We start from the raw sequence: 22,249 nt of genomic DNA on the forward strand, positions 1-22,249 counted from the left end.
AAGCCGACATGGCTAATATTTAAGCTTACTAGAAGTGGAAAGACACATCCACCTTAAGGAATCCTAGTAATAATCCATGTAGGGTGCTAGTAATGGTCCAGGCAGAATAAAAATTCTGTTGGTCCTTACCTCACACTTCATGGCTATTTAAAATATACTTGTAAGCACTGACTATTGTTTCTCTTTTTTCCTTCCATCCCTCCTTTCTTCCTTTTGGTTTAGGAAAGGAAGAGGTGGGCACTAACCAAAAAAGATTATCTTTACTTCTATAAGTGGTAAAATAAAAGGAGAGAAGTCTTCAGAATAGAAAGAGTGACCCTAAAACAAAAGAAAGAAAATAAAAATTTGTTAGATTATTTTTAATTGCTTATTTTTTTTAGAACTTGTTCTTTAGTTCACATGCAGTATTAGAATAATTTAAAATAAGAGATACTGGAGCATTTAAAAAGCATACTGAATATAAGTTTTTCTCCCACACTGTAAGTTACAAAGTTTTGGAAAGTAATGTACTGCATAATGGATTTTTTTAATATTTCAATAATGATGAAAATTACTTATTTTTATGTCATCTGTATCTAGTACCAAGATGTCCTAACAAAGAGGAAAACAGTTATACAGTCACATCACAGTGATTATATATAGTATGTCTAAAGACTTGATCTAAAGAACCTATCATTCAGAGATGTGTTGTAGAGGCATGTAACACATCACTAGAAACAATACGCTTCATTTCCTCAGACTTCATGGTGTTCATCCATACAGATGGCTCTTGATTACCTACATAATCTCATGATTTCCCATCGCCAAGACTTTTGTTACTAAAAGACACATAATTTAACTGACACTCTTTCAAAATCAGCATAGTTAAACAAAAGTCTACTGCACACTCATAATACTTCAAAATTTCTTAACATGTAAAGTTTCTGACTTCTTTTACATCGTATGAGATAGAATATTGTAGAGTCCCAAAATAAATTATCATTTTTCCCCTTCTCTCTCTCTTTCTTTAATTTCTATTTCACATAGATTAAAATTTAGCCGTCATTTTGGCAGGATGTGTGATTTCAAGCTATTAAGGTGAGCTGTGTAATAAGGAAGGTCAAAACCCATGAATTTAGTCATAAACTATGTAGTCTACCACACAATGTAGTGGCCTACATTGTGCATTGTATTTATGCTTGGTTTTTTGAATATTTTGTTTATCTGTAAAAAAGCATTGTCACAATATAAAATAGCTGTAATATGCCATTTTTTTTGGTCCAGCAATACATGTTAAAGTAATAGAACTGTGGGTCTATATAGATTGGCTAAAAGTGTTTTCATATTGGCTAAAATGGCAACATCTTATCATGTGAAGTTACAGTTCATTTTGTGATCATTACTTTTGTGTTTGCAATTGCACCAAAATCCTTATTTTTAATATGTTATTGTATACATAGCTAATCCATAAGATCTGTAAGATAAACATGAACATTTGTGAATTTTAGTCTCACTTTAGGATAATTTTTCAAAGCAAAAGATCATTCCAAATGCTTTGAAGCTTAGAATTGGGAGAGCTCTTAAGTTAATGCATCCTGGTGTATCGCTTTATTCAGTATATATGCTTTTTTAATTTTTAAAAAAGCATTTCATACTTAAATAGGCATGAAAATGTGATCTATAGAGGTGTATCTAAACTTTATTTTAAACCAATGCTAAATGTGTGTGCCTATGAAAGGTGGAATGATTGTGTTACATTAATCACCATACTTTTGAAGATGTACCATAAAATGACCTTGAGAAGACAGTTAGTTGTGTTTATCTTTATGAAAAAAGAAAGTATTCTCTCATATTGGCCTTTTATCCTCCATTCTTGTAAACTTTTCTGAGAATCTGTGACATTCTGCTAACTTAGGAGTATGGTATATCTTTTGGGGGAAAAGATAAGAAATATCTTTCTTGTGTATCAGTCAGGATGTGAGTGAACTAATTCTTTTGAAAGTTACTCTTTATTATCTTCCCTTCAAAGGTGGGATTCCAACAAAGCAAATTTAATTTAAATAAGTTTCTGACTGTGAAATAAATCTTACCATTATGAAACACTGCATGGTGCTTTTACCTTATAAATAGTTTTTACATGGTTATGCCATAGAGTAAGGTGAGTTGAGAACTAAGTGGGAACCTCTAAAGTAATAAATTATTTGGTTTTGGAGATTGAAAAGAGTATCTGTGTGCTAAATAACCTGCTTCTTGATTTCAGCCAAGTTCAAAAACTTTGCAGAAATAGATAATTTTAAAATGATAACTATGTGTCGTTGTTGTTGTTGTTTTGTGTGTTGTTTGTGTGCGTATGTATTTTCTTTTTCATTTTAACCAGCCTCTTATACCTAGAAGTCCCACAAGCAGCGTTGCCACGCCTTCCAGCACCATCAGTACACCAACCAAAAGAGACAGTTCTGCTCTCCAGGATCTCTACATCCCCCCTCCTCCTGCAGAACCATATATTCCCAGGTACGAAACCAGCCATCCCATTGTTCTGGGCAGCTTCTATCCAAAGACTAGCCTAACTATGTAAACTGTGAAGTAAATTCTCAAGGAGCACCTTGAATGTTTTCTTAGATAGGAACTCTAAGCATATTCCGGAAAACTATTGCATTGTAGAGAATGCACTTTGCTTAATAATAGTAGTAATGGGCGCCTGGGTGGCTCAGTCGGTTAAGTGGTTAAGTGGCAGGGAGCCTTCTTCTCCCTCTCCCTCTGCCTGTTGCTTACCCTACTTGTGTGCCCTTTCTCTCTGTCAAATAAATAATAAAACCTTTAAAAATAATAATAGTAGTAGTAGTAACAATAACTAATCTGTATTAAACGCTATGCATTAAGTATCTTGTAAACATTTTCTCATATAATAGGAAAGAGTAGGAAAGTAACAATAAATAACAATTGGGATTCTTTTAATAAGTAAGGAATAAGTGAGGGTTCTTGGCTAAGAAGACCCAGAAAATCTCAAGTTACTTTGAAGCATTCTATACTTTTTTTCTAAAAGAGAAGTTTATAGGTAACTTCTATGCCTTCTTATATGTGTGTGATGAGGGAGCTCTTGGGGGAGGGGCTAAATGATGAGAAGAGAGAGTATAGTATCCCCCCTAATATTTCTGTATCTACAGTTTCTTCTTGATTAGTTCAATAATGTTTCTGTCAGAAAGTGGAAAGAATTTGCAAGAGAATGAGTTGCCTTTAGAGCCTATTTTCTAGATTTCTTGAGGCTATATCTCTGTTTCATTTCCAGATTCTATTTGAAATTCCTGGCAGGTGTGGAAGATTACAACTTTGTGCCATAATGCATTCTGTCCAAAGCATTCTGATATCCAGCCTTGTGGAATATAAAAATTATGGAAAGGGGCCAGCACTAAATGGGGATAATTAATACCAATCACAAAGAATTTGGTTCCATTTTTAAATTAGGTTTGCAGTCATTCTAAAACAGTAATTTAAGGTCTCTTATTTTCAAGCCACACTTCATATTAAATTTCTTCAGTATATAAAAGAACTGAAATTCCTTTTTTAATTAATTTTCGTTATTCTTTGGTACACCTAATGTTTCAATTCTCTCAGATATGAGGGTACTGACATTTTACTATCTAAATGTTACATGACAGCATAGTGTGTCCGCAAATACTGTATTGTTGTCTAGTAATAAAACTGTAGTCCATTTTATAAACATTTTAGTTCTTAATTTTGAGAATTAAATGTAGCTGTGGGAACATGGTTTATGAGAAGACATAATTTCCTAAGCTGGCTTTTCACAAATCTTTCTAATATGTAATTTACAGTCTTACGTTAAAGTTACAATCAGATGCACAGCTCCATCTGATATCCTAGCCAAACGCAAGTGACATTTAATTCTATTAAGATGGTGTCAGGCTTTGAATACTCTTGCATGAGGAACAATAAAAATGTGTGCTTCAAATAGTGACTCTTTAGTTTGTTTTCATTTTAATTGGAAAGACTTTTATTTCAATGCAAATGATTATTTAAGAAACCTTACCCCAAGGGCTACATGTACAGATAAACATCAGAAGATTATTTTTATCAAATATCTGCAGTTTTTTAATCTTCTTTCCTTTTCTCTTGTGTAGGTAGGAACTTATTATAAAGAAAGTATTTCCTAGATAGAAACTGTTTAAAATATACTTCAGGAGACAAAAGAATAAAATGATTGAGTTCTGTCCTCTGAGTATGGTGGAGATAGGATTATGGCAATGTGCGGAAGCCAATAAAAAGCTTGAACATACTATTTAAAAATATCAAAGATATTAGAAGTTGAAGTATCAACATGTTGATACTTGTCAGTATTGTTTGAAAGCTTCATACTTTTCAGTAAACTTCATAATCACTTTAATTATTCTACATATTTTTTATTTAATGTAATTACTATTTCAGAATATGAAAATATTCTAGATATATTTTGAGTTAAATTATTAATTATCCAAGGCACACAGTCATTTGATATAGCACAGTCAGAACAATCCATGCATCTGAGTTCCTTGTATATATAAATTATCTGCATTTTCAGGTTTGACTTGAAGTTATGGCATAGATATAGCCTTGACACTTTTTTCCCATTTTGCTGTTTTGATATTAAATGGGGCTTGCCTAATTTAACTCATCTGAATGTTTCTTTTTTTCTATATTAAAAAAATTTGTTTCTGTAGGGGAGGCATATTAGTGTTCATTTGGATTGTAAATAATAAAAGCTCCCTCACCTTAAAACCAAAGAAACCCTTAAAAATGGTAGGGCTAGTTGTCAGGTGGAAACTTTTTCATGGGCTTACAATTCTTTGAACACATTTATTCCAGAAGAAAATATGGTGGAAAAAAAGTGCCTTTTCTCTAAAAGAGAAGACACTCATATACGTGGAATGAGTAAAATTTGGTCAGTTTTTTATTATATGTCTTATGACTATATGTAGCTTCATTAAGCATTTACATAATTAACCAAATCTCTTTTTCCATGACAAAAATCAAGAATTTGTAGGTCTTTGCACAACTCTGAAGTTCAAGCACTAACTTCTGTCAGTTTTACTCTGAACCATAAAATATAAAGAAAATCCACTAAAGCAGTATTCTAACTTTACATCTATTTCCTTAAATCCTTTTCAGAGTAAAAGTGTAGGTTTATCACGTACATAACACTAAGAAATTTTTTTAAAAATCTATACAGCAGGACCAACTAATATGTTGAGTTATTCAGAGACTCATGATGTGAGTACATACACACATGCACACATAAAGAGATATGCACACAACTGTTCAGACACTTATACACAGAACACATATATCGGTTCATTCTACTGCAAAGATTGTGTTTGGTTTGTACATTTCTTCATTAAACTTTATTTGTATGCGTTTCATATGGACATGTTTAATAAATCTTTCTTGTTGGTATGAGGTGAGACCTCCTTTACTGTATCATTACAGAGTAAGTAATATCAGCCCTTGCAATTTTCTGCCATGGGGATGTCCGTATAAATAGAGCATGGTGAATTAACTAGGGCTGAGTCACCCTCTGATCTCAGCTGCATTAACATTCATGTCACAGGCCTGATAGAAATATTTTCCCATTTCCAGACAGGCAAAACCTTACTCCAGTGCCATGAGTTCGTCAGGGCTGTTTTAAAGTGAATTACAGTGTCAATTTCTTTTTGGTAGAGGACTAACAGTAACAAAAAGCGCCAGGCAATGTGTTCAGGAAAAGTTTTCAGCTTGCTGAAAATGAAATTCTGTCTGGATTTTATATTTGTTTTCTTCATGTTGCCTGAGAACTAGCTGTCCAGTGCAATTTAGCAATAGGCAATATTTTTAATTTAAAAAAATAAGAGTGAATAACAATGTAAATGGCAGTCTCAACTTGTGAGGTGTTAAATACATGAGACAGCTTGCTGATTCAATCAGTCTTGAGAATATTATTTACTACTTTCAATATATTTCAAATACTAGGAATGTAGCTCTCTTCATTTGGACAGACCTAATCTAGACATTTGCATACACCTACAAAAGCATAGTATACCCTCGTACGGAAGTATAGAAGTATAATATTCTTGCTGAACTGTAACTCATAGTTTAGAATTGATTTATAAGCTCATCACCATTTTATAAGACATAATGTCAATTAAAATTGTGTTCCTTTTATCTGTCTCATTATAATTTAGCTAATCTGTTGATATAAGATTTCAGTCTTAGCACTTAACATAAAATTAAATTTTTCTCTGGTTTGATAGCATTCACGACACTGAGGGTAGAACTGGAAGCAGTTAAGAACTAGGAGGAAATAAAATTAATGATCTGCAAGGGAAGAAACATTGCATTTACAATCATAGTCATGTTCTAGGAGACAGGCTTTTCTAACAAAGACTTCATAGCTAGTCATAGTGAAACACATCATAAAATAAACAAGGTTCAATTTAACCCATCATAAGTGGAGTATTTCTACCAAAATTCCACTCATTAGGCGCCCAATTGCCTGGGCTGTGTAAATTAATATTGTATGTAAGTAACAATCTTAGGGATCCCATAAATGATTAGATTTTTCTTTTTTAGAATCCTATAGAAAATCAATTTGCCATCATCTTAAATTCCATATTTTGTCAGGTTTCTCTGTGTTCTCTCCACAAGAAGTGTTGCTGATTTGCAATGAAATTTTGAACTATCCATTTAGAATTAGTTATATGAATGTGTGTTTTTGATATTAAATAAGATACATAGATTTTAAATATTGAAAGTCATTCTGTTCAATACGGTTGATTTTAAATTACTAACAAGCTGTTTGAAATTCTTAAAATGCCAGTTTACAGAATGGTAATTTGGTTCTTAAGGCTGCAAATGTCCTTACAAAGGTGGTAGTTCTTAAACACATCTTTGTTTTTAAGCAGTGAAAATACTACTGTACATCAATTAGTTAAACTGGCACAAGAAAGCTATATTGGTAGCATCGTTAAACTTATACCTACTATCTTGAGCACCAAAAGTAATTTATGTGCTGACATGATTTCCTTTGTATGACATAGCACAGTGAAAATGAACTAGAGCGGGAGTTAGAAGATCCAGGATTCATGTCCAGCATTGTCATTTATTAGCTGTGTGACCTTTAGGCAAGTTATTTAACCTCTCTGATTTTCAGCATTTATTTTCCTACAATATAGGGATAGTTAAAAATTACGCTTTAAGCCTCAAAGAAAGTTTAAAAAAAATCAGAAGATATATTGTATGAGAAGGATATTATAAACTGTTTTAGACCCTCTCTCCCATTTTACCACCCTAACACTTTCCTACATCCTTCTCCTTTACTTTTCTTAAGGGATGAAAAAGGAAACCTTCCTTGTGAAGACCTCAGAGGACATATGGTTGGCAAGCCAGTGCATAAGGGATCTGAATCACCAAATTCATTTCTGGATCAGGAATATAGAAAGAGGTTTAATATTGTTGAGGAAGATACTGTCTTATATTGCTATGAATATGAAAAAGGAAGATCAAGTAGTCAAGGAAGACGAGAAAGCACCCCGACTTATGGTAAGAGTTCTTTTCTTACATTGACAGGAGAACATGTCTCACATGAGAACCTCTATTTCTTTTCATACACTTTTGGGTTATGAAATTCCTTGATTTACTTGATAGCTTTTGAATTTTATAATTGTTCTGTGTCTGTCATGTGCTTCTAAGTGGAATCTCAACAGTGTGAAGTGTGATATTAAAAATTATTCAAAATTTTCCAAGGATAGGTAAGAATAGTAGGTAGGGTTTTAACTCATATTAATGACTTAAGGACACCTTGAATCACATGTAATTTTTGTTACGTCAGATATCGCCAAATTGGAATAATTGAATTTTCCTTTTTTTAAAAGATGAATGCTCCTATTAACTTGACTTATATAAAATTGACTCCTTATTCCTCAGGGATTAAAAAAATCTTTAGATAAACTTTCTGGGGAAAAAATATCACCACAGTTTTTGTGTTTTTTTAAGAAGTTGGAAAATTTGAGTAGAAGTGGATTCTAAATAGGAAACACACACCGTATTTAAGTCAGAGATGACCTTAGAGTTACCACATCCCTAGGATTTTTCATCTTTGACTTCTGTTTTTCTGTGCATGACCAAGACCAAGAGACCAAGAAAGTAATGCAGTCACGTGTACTTTAAATTGATACATTGTATGTGAAAGATTTGCCTATGAAGTTGCCTAAAATTAAAGTAGTAAAGCTATTATCCTACCGCAAGAGTGAAAGGATTTAATTGAAACTCTGTGCTCCTCCTTTTCCAGTTTTCAAACTGATCATTTCAAACTATGCTCCTCTATGCTGAGGAGCATAGAAAATGGGTAAGACAGTATTCTTGCTGATTAGTACAGATGATCAGCTGGAGCTGAGTAGAAGGATAGTTGTCTTTAGGGGTTTTTTCCACTTGCCCTCCTTACTTGTCCACTATGGCCATATGTCTCCCTCCTGTGGTTCCAAATGATTGGTCATCATTTACCTTACTTACTACATGTGCCTGATTTCCTTACAGCTCTTTGGTAATAATTATGTATGAGAAGTTTTGCCCCAAATGGTCCTAAACAATAGGAACCATACTTACCTTATGTTATTCTCTGTCCATGTGCTTTTTTAAATCATAATAAGTAATGATTTTTTGAACATAGCTCCTCAATTATACTATTCTGTGGGTACTTTTCTTAAACTGTCATAATTGGAAGGTATTTGCGCCTTCACTTTTCTCCCCTATTATATTGTAAACTTCTTCAGTACAGAGCAGCATAGAAGCATACCATCTTTGTTATCCCTACCCTTGCTTTATCACATAAGATCTTTATTTTTATTCATTCATTCCACAAGTACTTACTGACTATCTGTTATTGGATAGGCAAAAATGTATATCAAGTCTTTTTTTTTTTAAGATTTTATTTATTTATTTATTTGACAGAGAGAAATCACAAGTAGGCAGAGAGGCAGGCAGAGAGAGAGGAGGAAGCAGGCTCCCTGCCGAGCAGAAAGCCCGATGTGGGGCTTGAACCCAGGACCTGGGATCATGACCTGAGCCGAAGGCAGCAGCTTAACCCACTGAGCCACCCAGGCGCCCCTCCAGTTTTTTTTATCTCTTAGAATTATTTTGACTCTCTTCTACTTATTTTGAAATAGATAAGAATGTTTAAGGGAAAATTCTAGTCACCAAATGAAGTTGATTGCTGATAGCTTTATAAAAAATTGTTACTTGATTCTCACTTGAATGGCTTTGTTAGTCTCTTCAGACTACAGTTTTAAATCACCTAGTGTCATCATGTTCCACAAATCCTCTCTCTCCCAATAAAACAAAATTCTGTTTAAGTTTTAGAAAATTAAGATATCCTATAGATATATATTTTGTAAAGATTGATTTATTTTAGATAGAGGGAAAGAGAGCACAGAGGGGAGGGGAAGAGGAAGAGGAAGAAAGAGTCTTAAGCAGACTCTGCTCCAAGCAGGGAGCCTGACATAGGGCAGGGCTCAATCTCCTGACCCTGAGATCATGACCTAAGCTGAAACCAATAGTCAGTCACTTTATCCACTGTGCCATCCAGGTCCCCAATATGATAGATTTTTATAAACAACTTAGAAAAAAAGAAATATATATGTATGTGTGCTTAAAAAAGGGGTAGGAGGTTTTTTAAAAATAAAGTTATTTTACTTTTGATCCTGGAAGGTTTTTTTTTTTAACTTTTGAACATGAAATATAATCTGAACCATCAGTGGAAATACTTACAGATGCTTCAGTGAAGATTTTCTAGCAGTTTAATGTATTAAAACCTTTTTAAAATCAGATCATAAGTAATAAATTCTGCCTGTCACACACATGAATTTGAGTCCTTAATTTTCCCAAAGATTAATTCATTTCTAAATTCATTCAGCAAATATTTGTTGTGTACATAAAATCATCCAGTCACTGGGGGTTCAAAGGTGAATAAAACATAAATTTTCCCTGAAAGGCAGTCATAACCTAGAGGGAAGAAACAAATAAAGAGATGCATTGTAATAACTTTAGGTAAGTAGGAATATGTGAACAAAGTAGTACACTAGCCCAGGAGCTGAAGCCCCAGAGTCTTCCCGGGAAGTCACATAACTAAAAGTTGCATTTGTGCTGAGTTTTAAATAAGTAGTCATCTTCTAGGGTTTAGTTATCCCCACCAAATATCTGATAATTTCTCAAACCTCAGTCAGAGATCTGAGGATTTGTATAAATCTTTCATCCCAGAACCTAACGGTCCCAATATAAACTATTTCAAAACTTGATAAGCAATTATCGATTACTTCTTTATTTAATCTATAAAGTAGTCCCATTCATAGACTCCCAAGTGTGACATTATTTCCCTATATTTAGAAAATAATGATAATAGGGGTGAGTGGGTGCATTAGGCATTTAAGCGTCTGACTGTTGGTTTCAGCGCAGGTCATGATCTCAGGGTCCTGGGATCAAGCCCTGCATCAGGCTTCACGGTCAGCGGGGAGTCTGTTTCTCCCTTTCCCTCTGTCCCACCCCCTACTCTTGATTGCTCGCTCTCCCTCTCTTTCTCTCTCTCAAATAAATAAATCTCTAAATAAATAAAGAGAAAAAATATATAATTCTGTTAAAGTATATTACATAAAACCTAAATTACAAAAATGTTCATGTTTCATATTTTCTGGAAATGACAATAATTTAACATGTTAGTCCTTGTGTGATGCCTTGAAATGTAATGAAGAAGTTATTTGGGCTTACAGTACTCAACTTACTTCTTAGTCACAAATACCCTTATCTTATATAGGAGCTTAGCCACCATTCTCTCCTATTAACTCCCCAGATTACATGTTTGTTCCAAGAGGTTTAGAGTTAAGATTATAAGAGTATAGATAGGATTTTGAAAAGCAAAGGAGAAACATGATTCAGTCCTTTTTATGTTTTTGGTTAAATGTGTATATACTTGTCATATTACCTTAGTACATTCATATTTTAAAGTTAGATATATAAAACAAGAATATTTAGGGAACCTCTGCTTTTGGACACAGTGACAAAGAAACACATGTAAAGAAAAATACCTGAAAATATCCTAACTGTGGACTTTAAAATATATATTTTTTAGGCAAGTTTCTCATTTTATATCATAGACCCACTAGTTGTTGCTAAGAGTAAGTTAAAAGAATTATTATTTACCCTAAACTATCAGACAAGTATAATACTGATAGACAACAGATGGCCCTTCTAGAAATAAGTCAGTAATGCCTGTGAGCTTTTATATATGCCAGGCACTGTGCTAAGCATTTCAAGGGCATTGACCCATTTAATCTTCACAACCCAGTGAAGTAGGTGCTAATAGAATCCTTATTTTACTGATGGATTAAATAACTTACCCAACTAGTAAGTAGTAGAGCTGAGATTAAGTACCCATACATATTTGGGACTCTACCAGTGGTACTAGCTAGCTAAATGTGATGAAAGTAATTTGCTAAATTGTAGAGAAATAATTTCCAGAAATTGAATTTCCTTCCAAATTCAAGCATTTGATTTCAAGCAAGCCGAAGTAGGTCTGATTCTGTATGGTCTCGTATGTGTTGTTTTATATTTATAGGCATTAGAGTAAATATGTTTTTACATAGACATGGCCCTGACAGACCTTGGGAAAAGGTAGCTAAATTGAGGGGTAAAATTAGCAACAATGTGTTATGTCCTTTTTAAATCCGAGAACATAAAATGGGTTCTACTTTCTTAAAAAGATAGATGAGACTAATTTCTGGAAACACGGAGTGGGGGAAGCAGCCTACATCAGTGGTTACTAGCACTGTGGCATCAGCCCTACTTGGTAATCCTGTCTTTTATCTAATTACTCTAGTGTGAGCTTGGGGATGTTGGTCTCAATTTTCTCCTTTGTTAAATAGAGATGATAATACCTGTCTCATAGACTTTTTGTGAGAATTTCATGACAATGCATTGTAAGTTGCCTGGAAAGTGTCCAGTATATTTAGTCTCATGGTTGCCACTGTTGCATAGAAACTTCAGTGCTGCTAAGAGAATACATGTTAAGTATTCTTACCTCACAGAAAAAAAGATAACTCTGTGATGTGATGGATGTGTTAAAATTGATTGTAGTCATCGTTTCATAATTCTCTGTATATCAAATCATCACATTGTACAAGTTAAATAAACAATTTTTATTTATACCTCAATACAGCCTGGGGGGGACCAAAAGAACTTAAAGATCTCAATACATAAATAATAATAGTAGTATCAACCATTTTAAACTTAGAAGAATTAGATGGGGTGAATAAACAGTGCAGTTTTTAAGTAAGTAACTTTAATGTAAACATTAGAAGAGGGGGAAAAGAGAACAACATTAAATCCCTTAAACTATTTGGTCTCATCTGCTCATGCTTCAAAGGTAAAGGTTTGAATTTGATGAGATCAGTTGCTTGGCAACTTTTCAGAATGATAATGTGCCCCATCAGCTTTCCTTTTTGCTGTTCACAGACTCTTTGCCCTTGCCTTTCCATCATACCACATTTCTATGCATAGAAACCGTCTAAAAGGTAGATACAGTTAACTGAGTCCCTTTGTGGCTATGGAGTGGTCATATTTTATAAGAATAGGAAGAACACATATTTTTTTACAATAATATCACATAATAGTAGTGGTTTGAAGGAGTCTAGACTTTTCTGATTTATTGAGAATCCAGGACCTCACAAAAAACACAGGAATGAGTGCAGAGCTGTTATTTTAGAAATGTTCCTCATCAATGTTATTTTTACCCATTGTGCACTGAGGAAAATTAATTTCTATAACATTATAACTGAACATTTTCCACTCGAGTAGTTGGGACAAGAGAAAACTACCATGTGCCATTTATCCACATGAATAGTTAATGGCTTGAAATGACTTAAACCAGCATGGTGAAGAACCCATGGGCAGTGACACTATGAACTGTTCTATTGGTGTGAGGAGAGGAAATGATCCATAGGTTCCAGAGTCTATTATCATACTTCAACATTGTCTTTGTCTTACAATGTCATTCTACCTTTTAGTCAGCTAAATTATAATTAATAGCACTGTTTAAAACTTTTCTTAAAGGATTACATGCACACAATACATTCATACTTCTTTATTTCTGAATATAAGCCTTCTCTCTTTCCTGTGATTTTTTAAATATAAATTGTCTAACTAATCAGGTTAAAGTTCAGCTGTCACTCATCACCTATGCTAGAAAAAAAGAAATTGGGATTCTAACCACAGAAAATGTCTTTGTTCAAGTAAAATGTACCACTTCCAAAGAACTAACCATAGAAATAGAAATTAGTGAATCAAAAATGTAGAAATATGAGATGTATACTATACCCACAGGAATTGTTATTCCTTTGGACTTACTTAATACAGTTCATAAAGACTGCATGTTGATTAGCTTCACAAAATAATTTTGAACATTAAGCTGATGGTGATAAGGGACCATGTAATGGATAGAAAAGTAGTTCAGCAATTGTTTTGAGAGAAATGGAAACGTGTCTGTTCCTAATGTAAGTATCAGAGTAATCAATGAGAAAAGGTACTCTTTCCTAATTTGTGCAATTTTACGATAGAAATAGCAGAGCATGAATTTGAGGTCAGATAGATCAGAACTTGGTATCACAGGTTGGCCTTTAATAACTGATTGACCTTGAACTTGAGCCTTACATCAGTATGTTTTTGCTTCCTTATCTGTAAAATGAGATGGCAGGATTACTTGTGGTGTTTTTATGAGGGTTAAATGAGATAATGTATGTCTGGTACTTGGTACTGTTCTTGCCGCATGGAAAGTGCTCAAAAATAGTGCCTAAATGGCATAATGAATTGTTCCTGCTCATAAATGAAAATGTTCCAAAGATTGTCAAGTGCCTATAGATCAAATTAACAATCCATCCTCTCCCTGTGGAGGGATTTAATAAAAGACAAAAGGGCTGGAAATATTCCCTTTGTTTGGTCTCTTTCCCTACCCACTAACCAGCCATTTAAATCATAACAATTGAAAGAAATATGAACAGATTCGGTATGTTTGTTTTGGTTTGGTTTTGAAATGCAGAAGGAAGAACATTCAAATAGGTAATAATACTAAAAACTGCCCTGATCCAAATCTTCTTTTAAGTTCCATTATGGAAACCAGTAGCTCATACTCTGGACAGAAAGGCCTAAATAAAACCTCACAGCATCAGAATACTCAGAACTGTTCAGACCCCACACCTTTTTAAAGTTTAATTGCTAGGGAGGAAAAGGAGAGCAAAAATAATATATAAAATAAATAAAATAGTTGGAGACTCCCAAAAAATGAAACCAGGCAAGAAAACAATCAGCTTGAACAAATTAAAGTGCTAGATAATGAATAAAATAATAAGATGAAGAAAAAGGAACTCTTTTTTTTAGTTTTTATTTATTTCTTTATCATCTTAATTTTATTTTATTTTTTTTCAATGTTCCAAGAGTCATTTTTTATGCACCACACCCAGTGCTCCATGCAATATGTGTCCTCCTTAATACCCACCACCAGGCTCACCCATCCCCCCACCCCCTCCCCTCTAAATTCCAGAGTACCAATATGTGGGTAGAATGGAAAGATCAGCAAACCAAGTGAACAAAACTGATGCAACTGCCAGAGGAAAAAAGTAACTCTTAAAGTGAATTCATCAACAGAAAAATATGAACTAGGTGAAATAGTGCTTCCCTTAAAGACAAAATGGGAAGCCAAGAATAGAAAGAACCTACCTAACTCAGGGGTTCTCAGCTGGGGTCAGTATTGCCCTCCAGGGTACATTTGTAATTTTGTGTGTGGGGGGGGGGGTTGTTTGTAGTTGTCATAACTGCGGGTGGAAAGGCTACTGGCATGTAGTGGGTAGAGGCCCATAATACTAGTCCACATCCTACAAAGAGCAGGACAGCTCCCAGCAATAAAGAATGATCCAGTCCACAATGTCAAGAATGCTGCTTTTGAGAAACCCTTAGCTAACTTAAGAAGAATCAACTACAGACAGATTTAGTACCGAAGCAGATACGTATGACTAGAAAATCAAAGAGCCCTTGTATGATGCAGGGCCAATTCCTTTTTTTTTTTTAATTCAAAGAATCTCAAATTATTGCCCTAAGAAGAGACTTACATTTACTCACCATTAACATAGTCTCTGGGCAAAAGTAATATAATGTTGTGAGTGTCTGGGATGACCTATCCTACTCTACAATAGAAAATCCAATTGTGACATTCCCTGGAGCAGGAGGGGACCCATATTCCCTAGTTGAAATCAAAACGCATTTTATCCTATGGAAAAAAAAAAACTGTAGTAAATGGTAGCTAGGTAAAATTTAAGAGTGGTTAGTGTTAGCTTTCACATCACAGTGTGGATTAAGGATCTATCATTTCCCCAAATATGTTCTTCAGATCTCTAGTTCTGAAAGAGGATGTTTGCAAAACAAAGAAGTTTTCTGGTTAAATATGACTGGAGACCTCTGAGTATTTTATCCCTTTCTTGGCAATTAATAAGTGCGTGTAAGCATACTTAAAGGCTTTGAAGGTCTTCTTGAATTTGGATTGCTTATTGTTTCCCTGATGTATTTGTACATTGAATCTTTTTTTGTTTTGGTCACAAAATACTTACTAACCTCCCAATGGAAGGTTTGATGGAATACATTTTGGGCAATGCTAAAATAGACTTTGGTAGCTCCTCTTAAAGACCAATGATAAAAATTCCTTTATGTTTTAAGTTACAAACATCTGACTTAATAGGTAAGGATTTGGAAAGACCTCTATTCTTTTTTGGGATTGGGGATGGAGAATCTGAAGCAGGCTCCACGCCCAACACAGAGCCTCACATGAGGCTCAATCTCACAACCCTGAGATCTTGACTGGAGCCGAAATCAAGAGCCTGGTGGGTGTTTAACTGATTGAGTCACCCAAGTGCCCCTGGAAATGCCTCTACTTTTAAGTCAAAGTGTACCCCAGCAAACGGTGTATTGAATGTCACCTTCAGTTTTATCTTGCAGAAAAGCCATTTTCTAGAGTAAATCTTTTATGTCCAAACTCAAATAATAAATTATTACTTGTCCAAACTCAAGTAGTAAATACTAACTGGAAAGATCAGTGCATGGTGTTCTGTACTCCAGGTTCCTTGTAGAATTACTGGTATCACTGCAAAACAGTTTGCCAGAAATCATAGAGGATATAGATCCTTTGGATGGGAGAGAGGGGAGGAGGTAGAAAATGTCAAGTGTTATGTCGAATCTTGTTCAATAAGAGATAACTAAAAACTGTACATTGATTACCTTAAAGATTGGAGACATTAGAGCAAATAATTAAGGCGATACAGAAGCATTTAAAAGTATACATATGAAAACCCAACATTCTTTTGTAAGTCTCTCAGCTTACAAGTTGACACATCATGCCAAAGCAATGTATTTTCCATCTTTGTTAAGGTGATGGACAGCAAATACAAAGCTACATCCACAGTTTATGTTCTAATCCTCCATTAGTTCTTCACATAGCTTTTAAGAATTTTTTGCAAGAGTTGCATACTGGGTGGGAGGACACATAAACAAAAGCAGTCATCATACATGTCATTGAATTATTTTTGAAGATAAAAGAATTGGATTTTTGTGTAATGCACTGGTCTTGAATTCATACCAAGGCAATGTGATGTAGCAAGGAGAGCAGTGGGATAGGAAGTTGGAAGTGTATTTGTGGGTTGACTCCAACACTAACTACTGGTGAAATCCTGACGAATTAACTTTGGTGTGTCTTAAGTTTTTCATCTCTCCCTTTCTTGCCAGTTGTACTGACTGATGTAATCCCAAACGGAAAATTATGTGAAAGGAATTATAAAGTTATTACAAGATATCATTCTGTTTATTTCAAAAGAGAGTCTTCAATTGATGGTCTTAATCATTGTCTTTTTTACTCTTCATGAGATAAGGGGACTCTTTTCCTTATGTTGATAAGATTTTCAAGACACTGCTTTACTAAGATTTTTTTTTTGTAAAATAGAGTGACTAACATTACACTGTATGTTAACTAACTGGAATTTAAACAAAAACTTGAAACTACAAAAAAAATAAAATAAAAGAGGGCTTTAATTTGTGGTTAACTTGAAAATTGGATGTTTCTAACCAAGTAACATTTCCATACTCATGTCATCTTTCTTGTCCACAACTGTATTAATGCTGAGCACAGCATGGGGCAATGGTATTTTAGCATAGCTCATTTTTTCTTACCCACCAGAGCCATCAGAGGAGGACCCAGAAGTCTTTTGCCACTTAAACAGTATTTAAACCATCTGAATCTTTCCTAGTCCTCACACCCCTCTAATGTAGAAGTGACTCTATGCACAGTGGCAAACGTTTCAACTTAGGAAAACCTGTCTTTCCAGACTCCAGTGTGTACTGCACAGTTGTTCTCTTGGTAGAATTGTTACAAAAGGTAATCTTATTTAAAATATAATTAGCCTTGAAATCAAGTGTTAAAAGTCCCATATAGTTTTTGATACAGTTCAAAATTTTCTCCTTCAATAACTTTTATATTGCTCCCCATTTAAAATCTAGATCACTTTTAGAAAGCAATAGGAAAATTTAAAAACAAGATGTAGTTTATTCTTTGAAATGAGATTTTAATTGTTTTTGTTCTCCATTAATGAAACTGAAAATATTTCAAGTTAATAGTAATTAGATTTGTATTTGATTTAGATTATTACAAGGTTTTAAAGCCAGTACTTAAATAATCATCACATTGCAACATTTACAACCCAACTTTTTCCCAAGCTCTTTTATCCAAAAATGAAATTCAAAAAATATGGCCCTAAAGATCAAAGTGCCTGTTTTTACTTATTTTATTAGATCCAGATATGTTGCTTTTATTCTAAAAAATTACTGACTTTCCATTCAGTTCCATGTTATTCCTCTTTAAATGTGTTATTGTCTACCTTAAATTACCTCGGGATGTTTTCCTAGAAATGCAGTCAACCATCTGAAAATAATTTTTCTGTCTGGTATGTGGGGAGTTTGATGGGTATATGTGGCATGCTTGTAGCTTAACATTCCTTACTACACTCATTTTCATGAAAATATTGGTTAAGATATTCAGAACAGATGTGTATATGTATGTGTATATGTATATATTTTTTCTCCTTAGACTCTAGAGAAAGCTTTTTTTGTGAGCATTAAAGGGCATGTCAGATTTCTCTGCAGTCTTTTTTTCAACTGTAAGAGAGAATATTGCTTCTCAGGTGCTGTTTATCACCTTGAAATTTAATGATTTTAGCATGTCTGAGAAAAGAATTAAAAAGGGGGGATAAATACAATTGAAAAAGGCAGCAATTCAGTAGTATTTCAACAGATATCATGGGTAGCCTAATACAGGGATGTCTTCACATATCAGGAGGCAGGACCCCTAGTTTGTTGGTTTGTGGTGGTTTTTTTTTTTTTTAGATTTTATTTATTTATTTGAGAGGGAGAGCGTATGCATGAGTTGGGGGAGGGCCAGGCAAGGAGGAGGAGCAGACTCCCTGCTAAGCAGGGAGCCCAACATGGGGCTTAATCTCAGGACCCCGAGATCATGACCTGAGCTGAAGTCAGATGCTCAACCAACTAAGCCACCCAGGTGCCCCTGGACTCCTATTCTGATGCATTACCAAACCGCTCTCTAAGGCTTGATTTGTTAGAAATGAAGGCAGTCAGTCAGGTTGACATACTACATTGGAAGGGAGGGAAAAGGAAGGAAAAATGAGGGGGAGGGGACTGGAAAGTTGACAGGAAGGAAGGAGAAGGAAACTATGAAAATAAAAATTAATGGCATAGCTTGGACAGTTTTCAGTCCAGGGTGTGAGGAAGGACCCCTGTTTACTTGCTTAACAAGTAATCAATCACTAAGTATTGAATAGTTACTGTGTTTAAGGCCATGTGCTATGTGCTGGAGATACCACAGTAAACAACAGAGAAATTTCTCTTGTGAAATTTACATTCTAGAAGAGGGCCAGAATTCAAGCAACTAATTTAATAAATACTTACTTGACTATAAATGGCATGCTATGAAGAAAAACTACAACAGAAAATGAGAACAAATACAGAGAAACCCGGCCTAGAATAAGGGGTCAAGGAGAGCATCCATGAAGAAATGACATTTTCACTTAGCTTTCAAGGGTGTATGTGAATTTAGCAGAAGAGGAGAGGAAAACCAGAGGAGGACAGAGTCCTGAGTCAGATGAAGAAAATGTTACAAAGAAGGGAATAATCCTGTGCATCAAATGCTACGGATAGGTCAAAAAAGTCAAAGGTTCTAAGAATTGTCTTTTGGATTTAGCAACATGAAGATGCTAGTGAACTTGACAGTAATGGTTTTGGTATTGTTTTGGGGGCAAGAGCCTAATCAGAGAAGGTCCAAGAAAGAGAAAGGAGGAGATTCCACATAAAGTGGGATGCTACACTATGTCTTTCTATGTCTGGCTTATTTCATTTAGCATGATGTCCTTTAGATTCATCCATGTTATCACAAATTTAGGATTTCCATCTTTTGTGGCTGAATAATACTCTGTTGTATACATATACCACATTTTCTTTAGCCACTCATCCATTAATGGGCACTTAGATTGTTTCCATGTCTTAGCTATTATGACTAATGTTACAGTGAATATGGGAGTGCATATATCTCTTTGAGATACTAATTTTATTTTCTTTGGATATATACCCAAAACTAGGGTTGGGGAATCATATGGTAGCTCTGTGTTTTATTTTGCTTTGTTTTGTTTTGAGGAACCTCAATACTGTTTTCCATTTTTATACTTGAAATTTAAGAGTAGATCTCAATTGTTCTTACCACACATACCCACACATACAAATGGTAACCATGCGAGGTGAAGTATGTGTTAACTGGATTGTGGCCATCACTTCACAATGTATATGTACATTAAAATATCATGTTGCACACCTGAAAAATCATGTTGTAAGCCTTAATATATAACATTCTTATTTGTCAGTCAGACCTCAGTAAAGCTAGAAAAAAGGGAGAGGAATTAGAGAATGAGAACATAAATGAGTTTTATATTCTAGGAGTTTTTCTGCAAAGGAGAGCAGAGAAATGAGGTGCTAGTTGAGTGGTAGTTTGCTGGTGAAGGGAGGAGGTGTTTTTGTTTTTTTGAAGATTGGAGAAATTACAGCATGTTTATTTGCTAATTGGAACCATTTGGTAGAAAGGGAAAAATTGATGCTCCAGGAGAAAAAAGCGAACATTGCACAAGAGATAGTTTTGAGTAAGTAAGAGGGACTAGGATCCAGTGAAGGGCCCAATAATTTGGGTTATCCCTAATGTTAGTATCCTTCCATTCAAGCATTCAAAAAATTTTAATCATTACCTGCTGTGGGTCAGTATCTTTGCCAGGAGCACTCATAACAAAGATACCTAAGACCCAGTTTCTGCCAAAAGGTAGAAAAACCTTTAACAGAAAGATATAATACAGTATCATAATATATATACCAAAAACACTATGAAAGAGCCCAGAAGAGTGAGCACTTAGCTCTGCCAAAGGCCAGTGTAACATTTGCAATAGCACCAAATATGCTTTCTTATCTAAGGGAAATGTCAGTTTATTTTCAAGCAAGTCTATGCAGTAATACTAAAATGTAGCAATTTCATTTAAAAACCAGTACTTTAGATCATTACAAAGTACTCCATCATTGTCAGTATTCTTTCTTTTAAAGATTTTATTTATTTATTTTTATGTATTTTAGAGAGAGAGAGGGCACAAGTGGGGGAAGGAGTAAAAGGGGAAAGAATCTCAAGCAGACGTCCTGCTGAGCATGGAGCCTGGTGCAGGTTACAATCCTGAGACCATGACCTGAGCTGAAACAAAGAGTTAGACGCTAAATTGACTGAGCCACCCAGGCAGCCCTCATTGTCAGTATTCTTAAAATTATATTTAGTGTTCTATTTGTGTTTAGTTACAGCTAAATATAGTTCATAATAAAAAACTACTTGCCATTAATTTCAAAATAAAATTCAAATAAAATCCAAAAATAATTATCTTTCAACTCTACATTTATTAGAATACAGTAAGAAATACAGTGCACAATTCCTGCTTCTATGGAAATCCAAGTTAGAAGTCTCCAGTTGTGCAACAGATATGACAAGCAAGTAACAAAATAGTGTAAACTGTGAGACCGTAGCACGGAGATATCACAAGGCTTATGGCAGGGTGTCAAATATACTGTACAATTAATAAATATTTTATGCTTGGAAGGATAAAAAAATTTAAGAGAAAGTGATCAGCAAAATTTATAATAGGGTTCTTTATTTTTTTACTGTATTCTTGACTACTGTTATTAATTTTCATCATGAATTAGTAAATACAATTGTCACTACCTAAAGAGATGTCTTAAAATTTTTCAGATTATTTTTCAGAGATTTATTATTGGTGTATGTACATTTCCATAAGGAGTGAGTCAAATGTACTTAATAAGCCTTTAAAAGTAATTACAAACATAAAAATACTTTGCATATACTAATAATAGTGTACATTTGACTTAAAACTAAAATAATTATACTACACTTCTTTCTTTTGACCAGTGGTACTGCAGCAACAAACCATAAATTTCTTTTTCCATTTATACTTTACTATTTTGTGTAATTCCAATTACTTGCAGTGGCAAACCCTTCCATACTACAATCAAAGATCTCTGTATTTGGAATTAGGAATATTTTAAGCCATTCTCTATTTTTCATTTTGCCAAGCACTGATGTTTATATGAGCATTTCCTCATTCTCTTTTATTAAGTCTGTTTCAATATTTCAGCACAATAGAAAAATTTATAAAAGCAGTAATACTTATAAGCAACATTATTTCTTATAACCAAACAAATAATACTTTTAAAAATGATTATTTTTACTTGGCATTGCTAAATTCAGAGCTTTATAACTAGTAAAAAGCAAAAGACTGATGTCCTCCCAAAGTGAATTTTATTTTATTTTATTTTATTTTAAAGATTTTATTCATTTATTTCATGAGAGAGCATGAGAGAGGGAATACAAGCAGAGGGAGTGGGAGAGGAAGAAGCAGGCTTCTGGCCTAGCAGGGAGCCCGATGCAGAGCTCAATCCTAGGACCCTGGGATCATGACCTGAGCTGAAGGCAGATGCTTAATGACTGAGCCACCCAGGCACCCCCAAAAGTGAATTTTAATTAAGGGTTTGATCTCAGCTTTTTGTTTAATTCAATACCTTTTTC

The 22,249-nt window shown here is 34.3% G+C and overlaps 1 protein-coding gene across 4 annotated transcripts in view; it reads left to right on the forward strand.

Moving 5' to 3' along the window:
* LOC111150493 (connector enhancer of kinase suppressor of Ras 2) overlaps positions 1-22,249 on the forward strand; it is a 277,360-nt gene that overhangs the window by 167,475 nt on the left and 87,636 nt on the right. For all 4 annotated transcript variants that reach the window (XM_022507967.1, XM_022507968.1, XM_022507969.1 and 1 more), the window contains 2 exons: positions 2,357-2,490; positions 7,334-7,545. In XM_022507967.1, the coding sequence (XP_022363675.1) occupies positions 2,357-2,490; positions 7,334-7,545 (346 nt within the window). The remainder of the gene's footprint in view (positions 1-2,356; positions 2,491-7,333; positions 7,546-22,249) is intronic.

Source organism: Enhydra lutris, unplaced genomic scaffold (genome assembly GCF_002288905.1).
Source record: "Enhydra lutris kenyoni isolate GAN:26980312 unplaced genomic scaffold, ASM228890v2 scaffoldscaffold23, whole genome shotgun sequence".
NCBI classification, from domain to species: domain Eukaryota; kingdom Metazoa; phylum Chordata; class Mammalia; order Carnivora; family Mustelidae; genus Enhydra; species Enhydra lutris.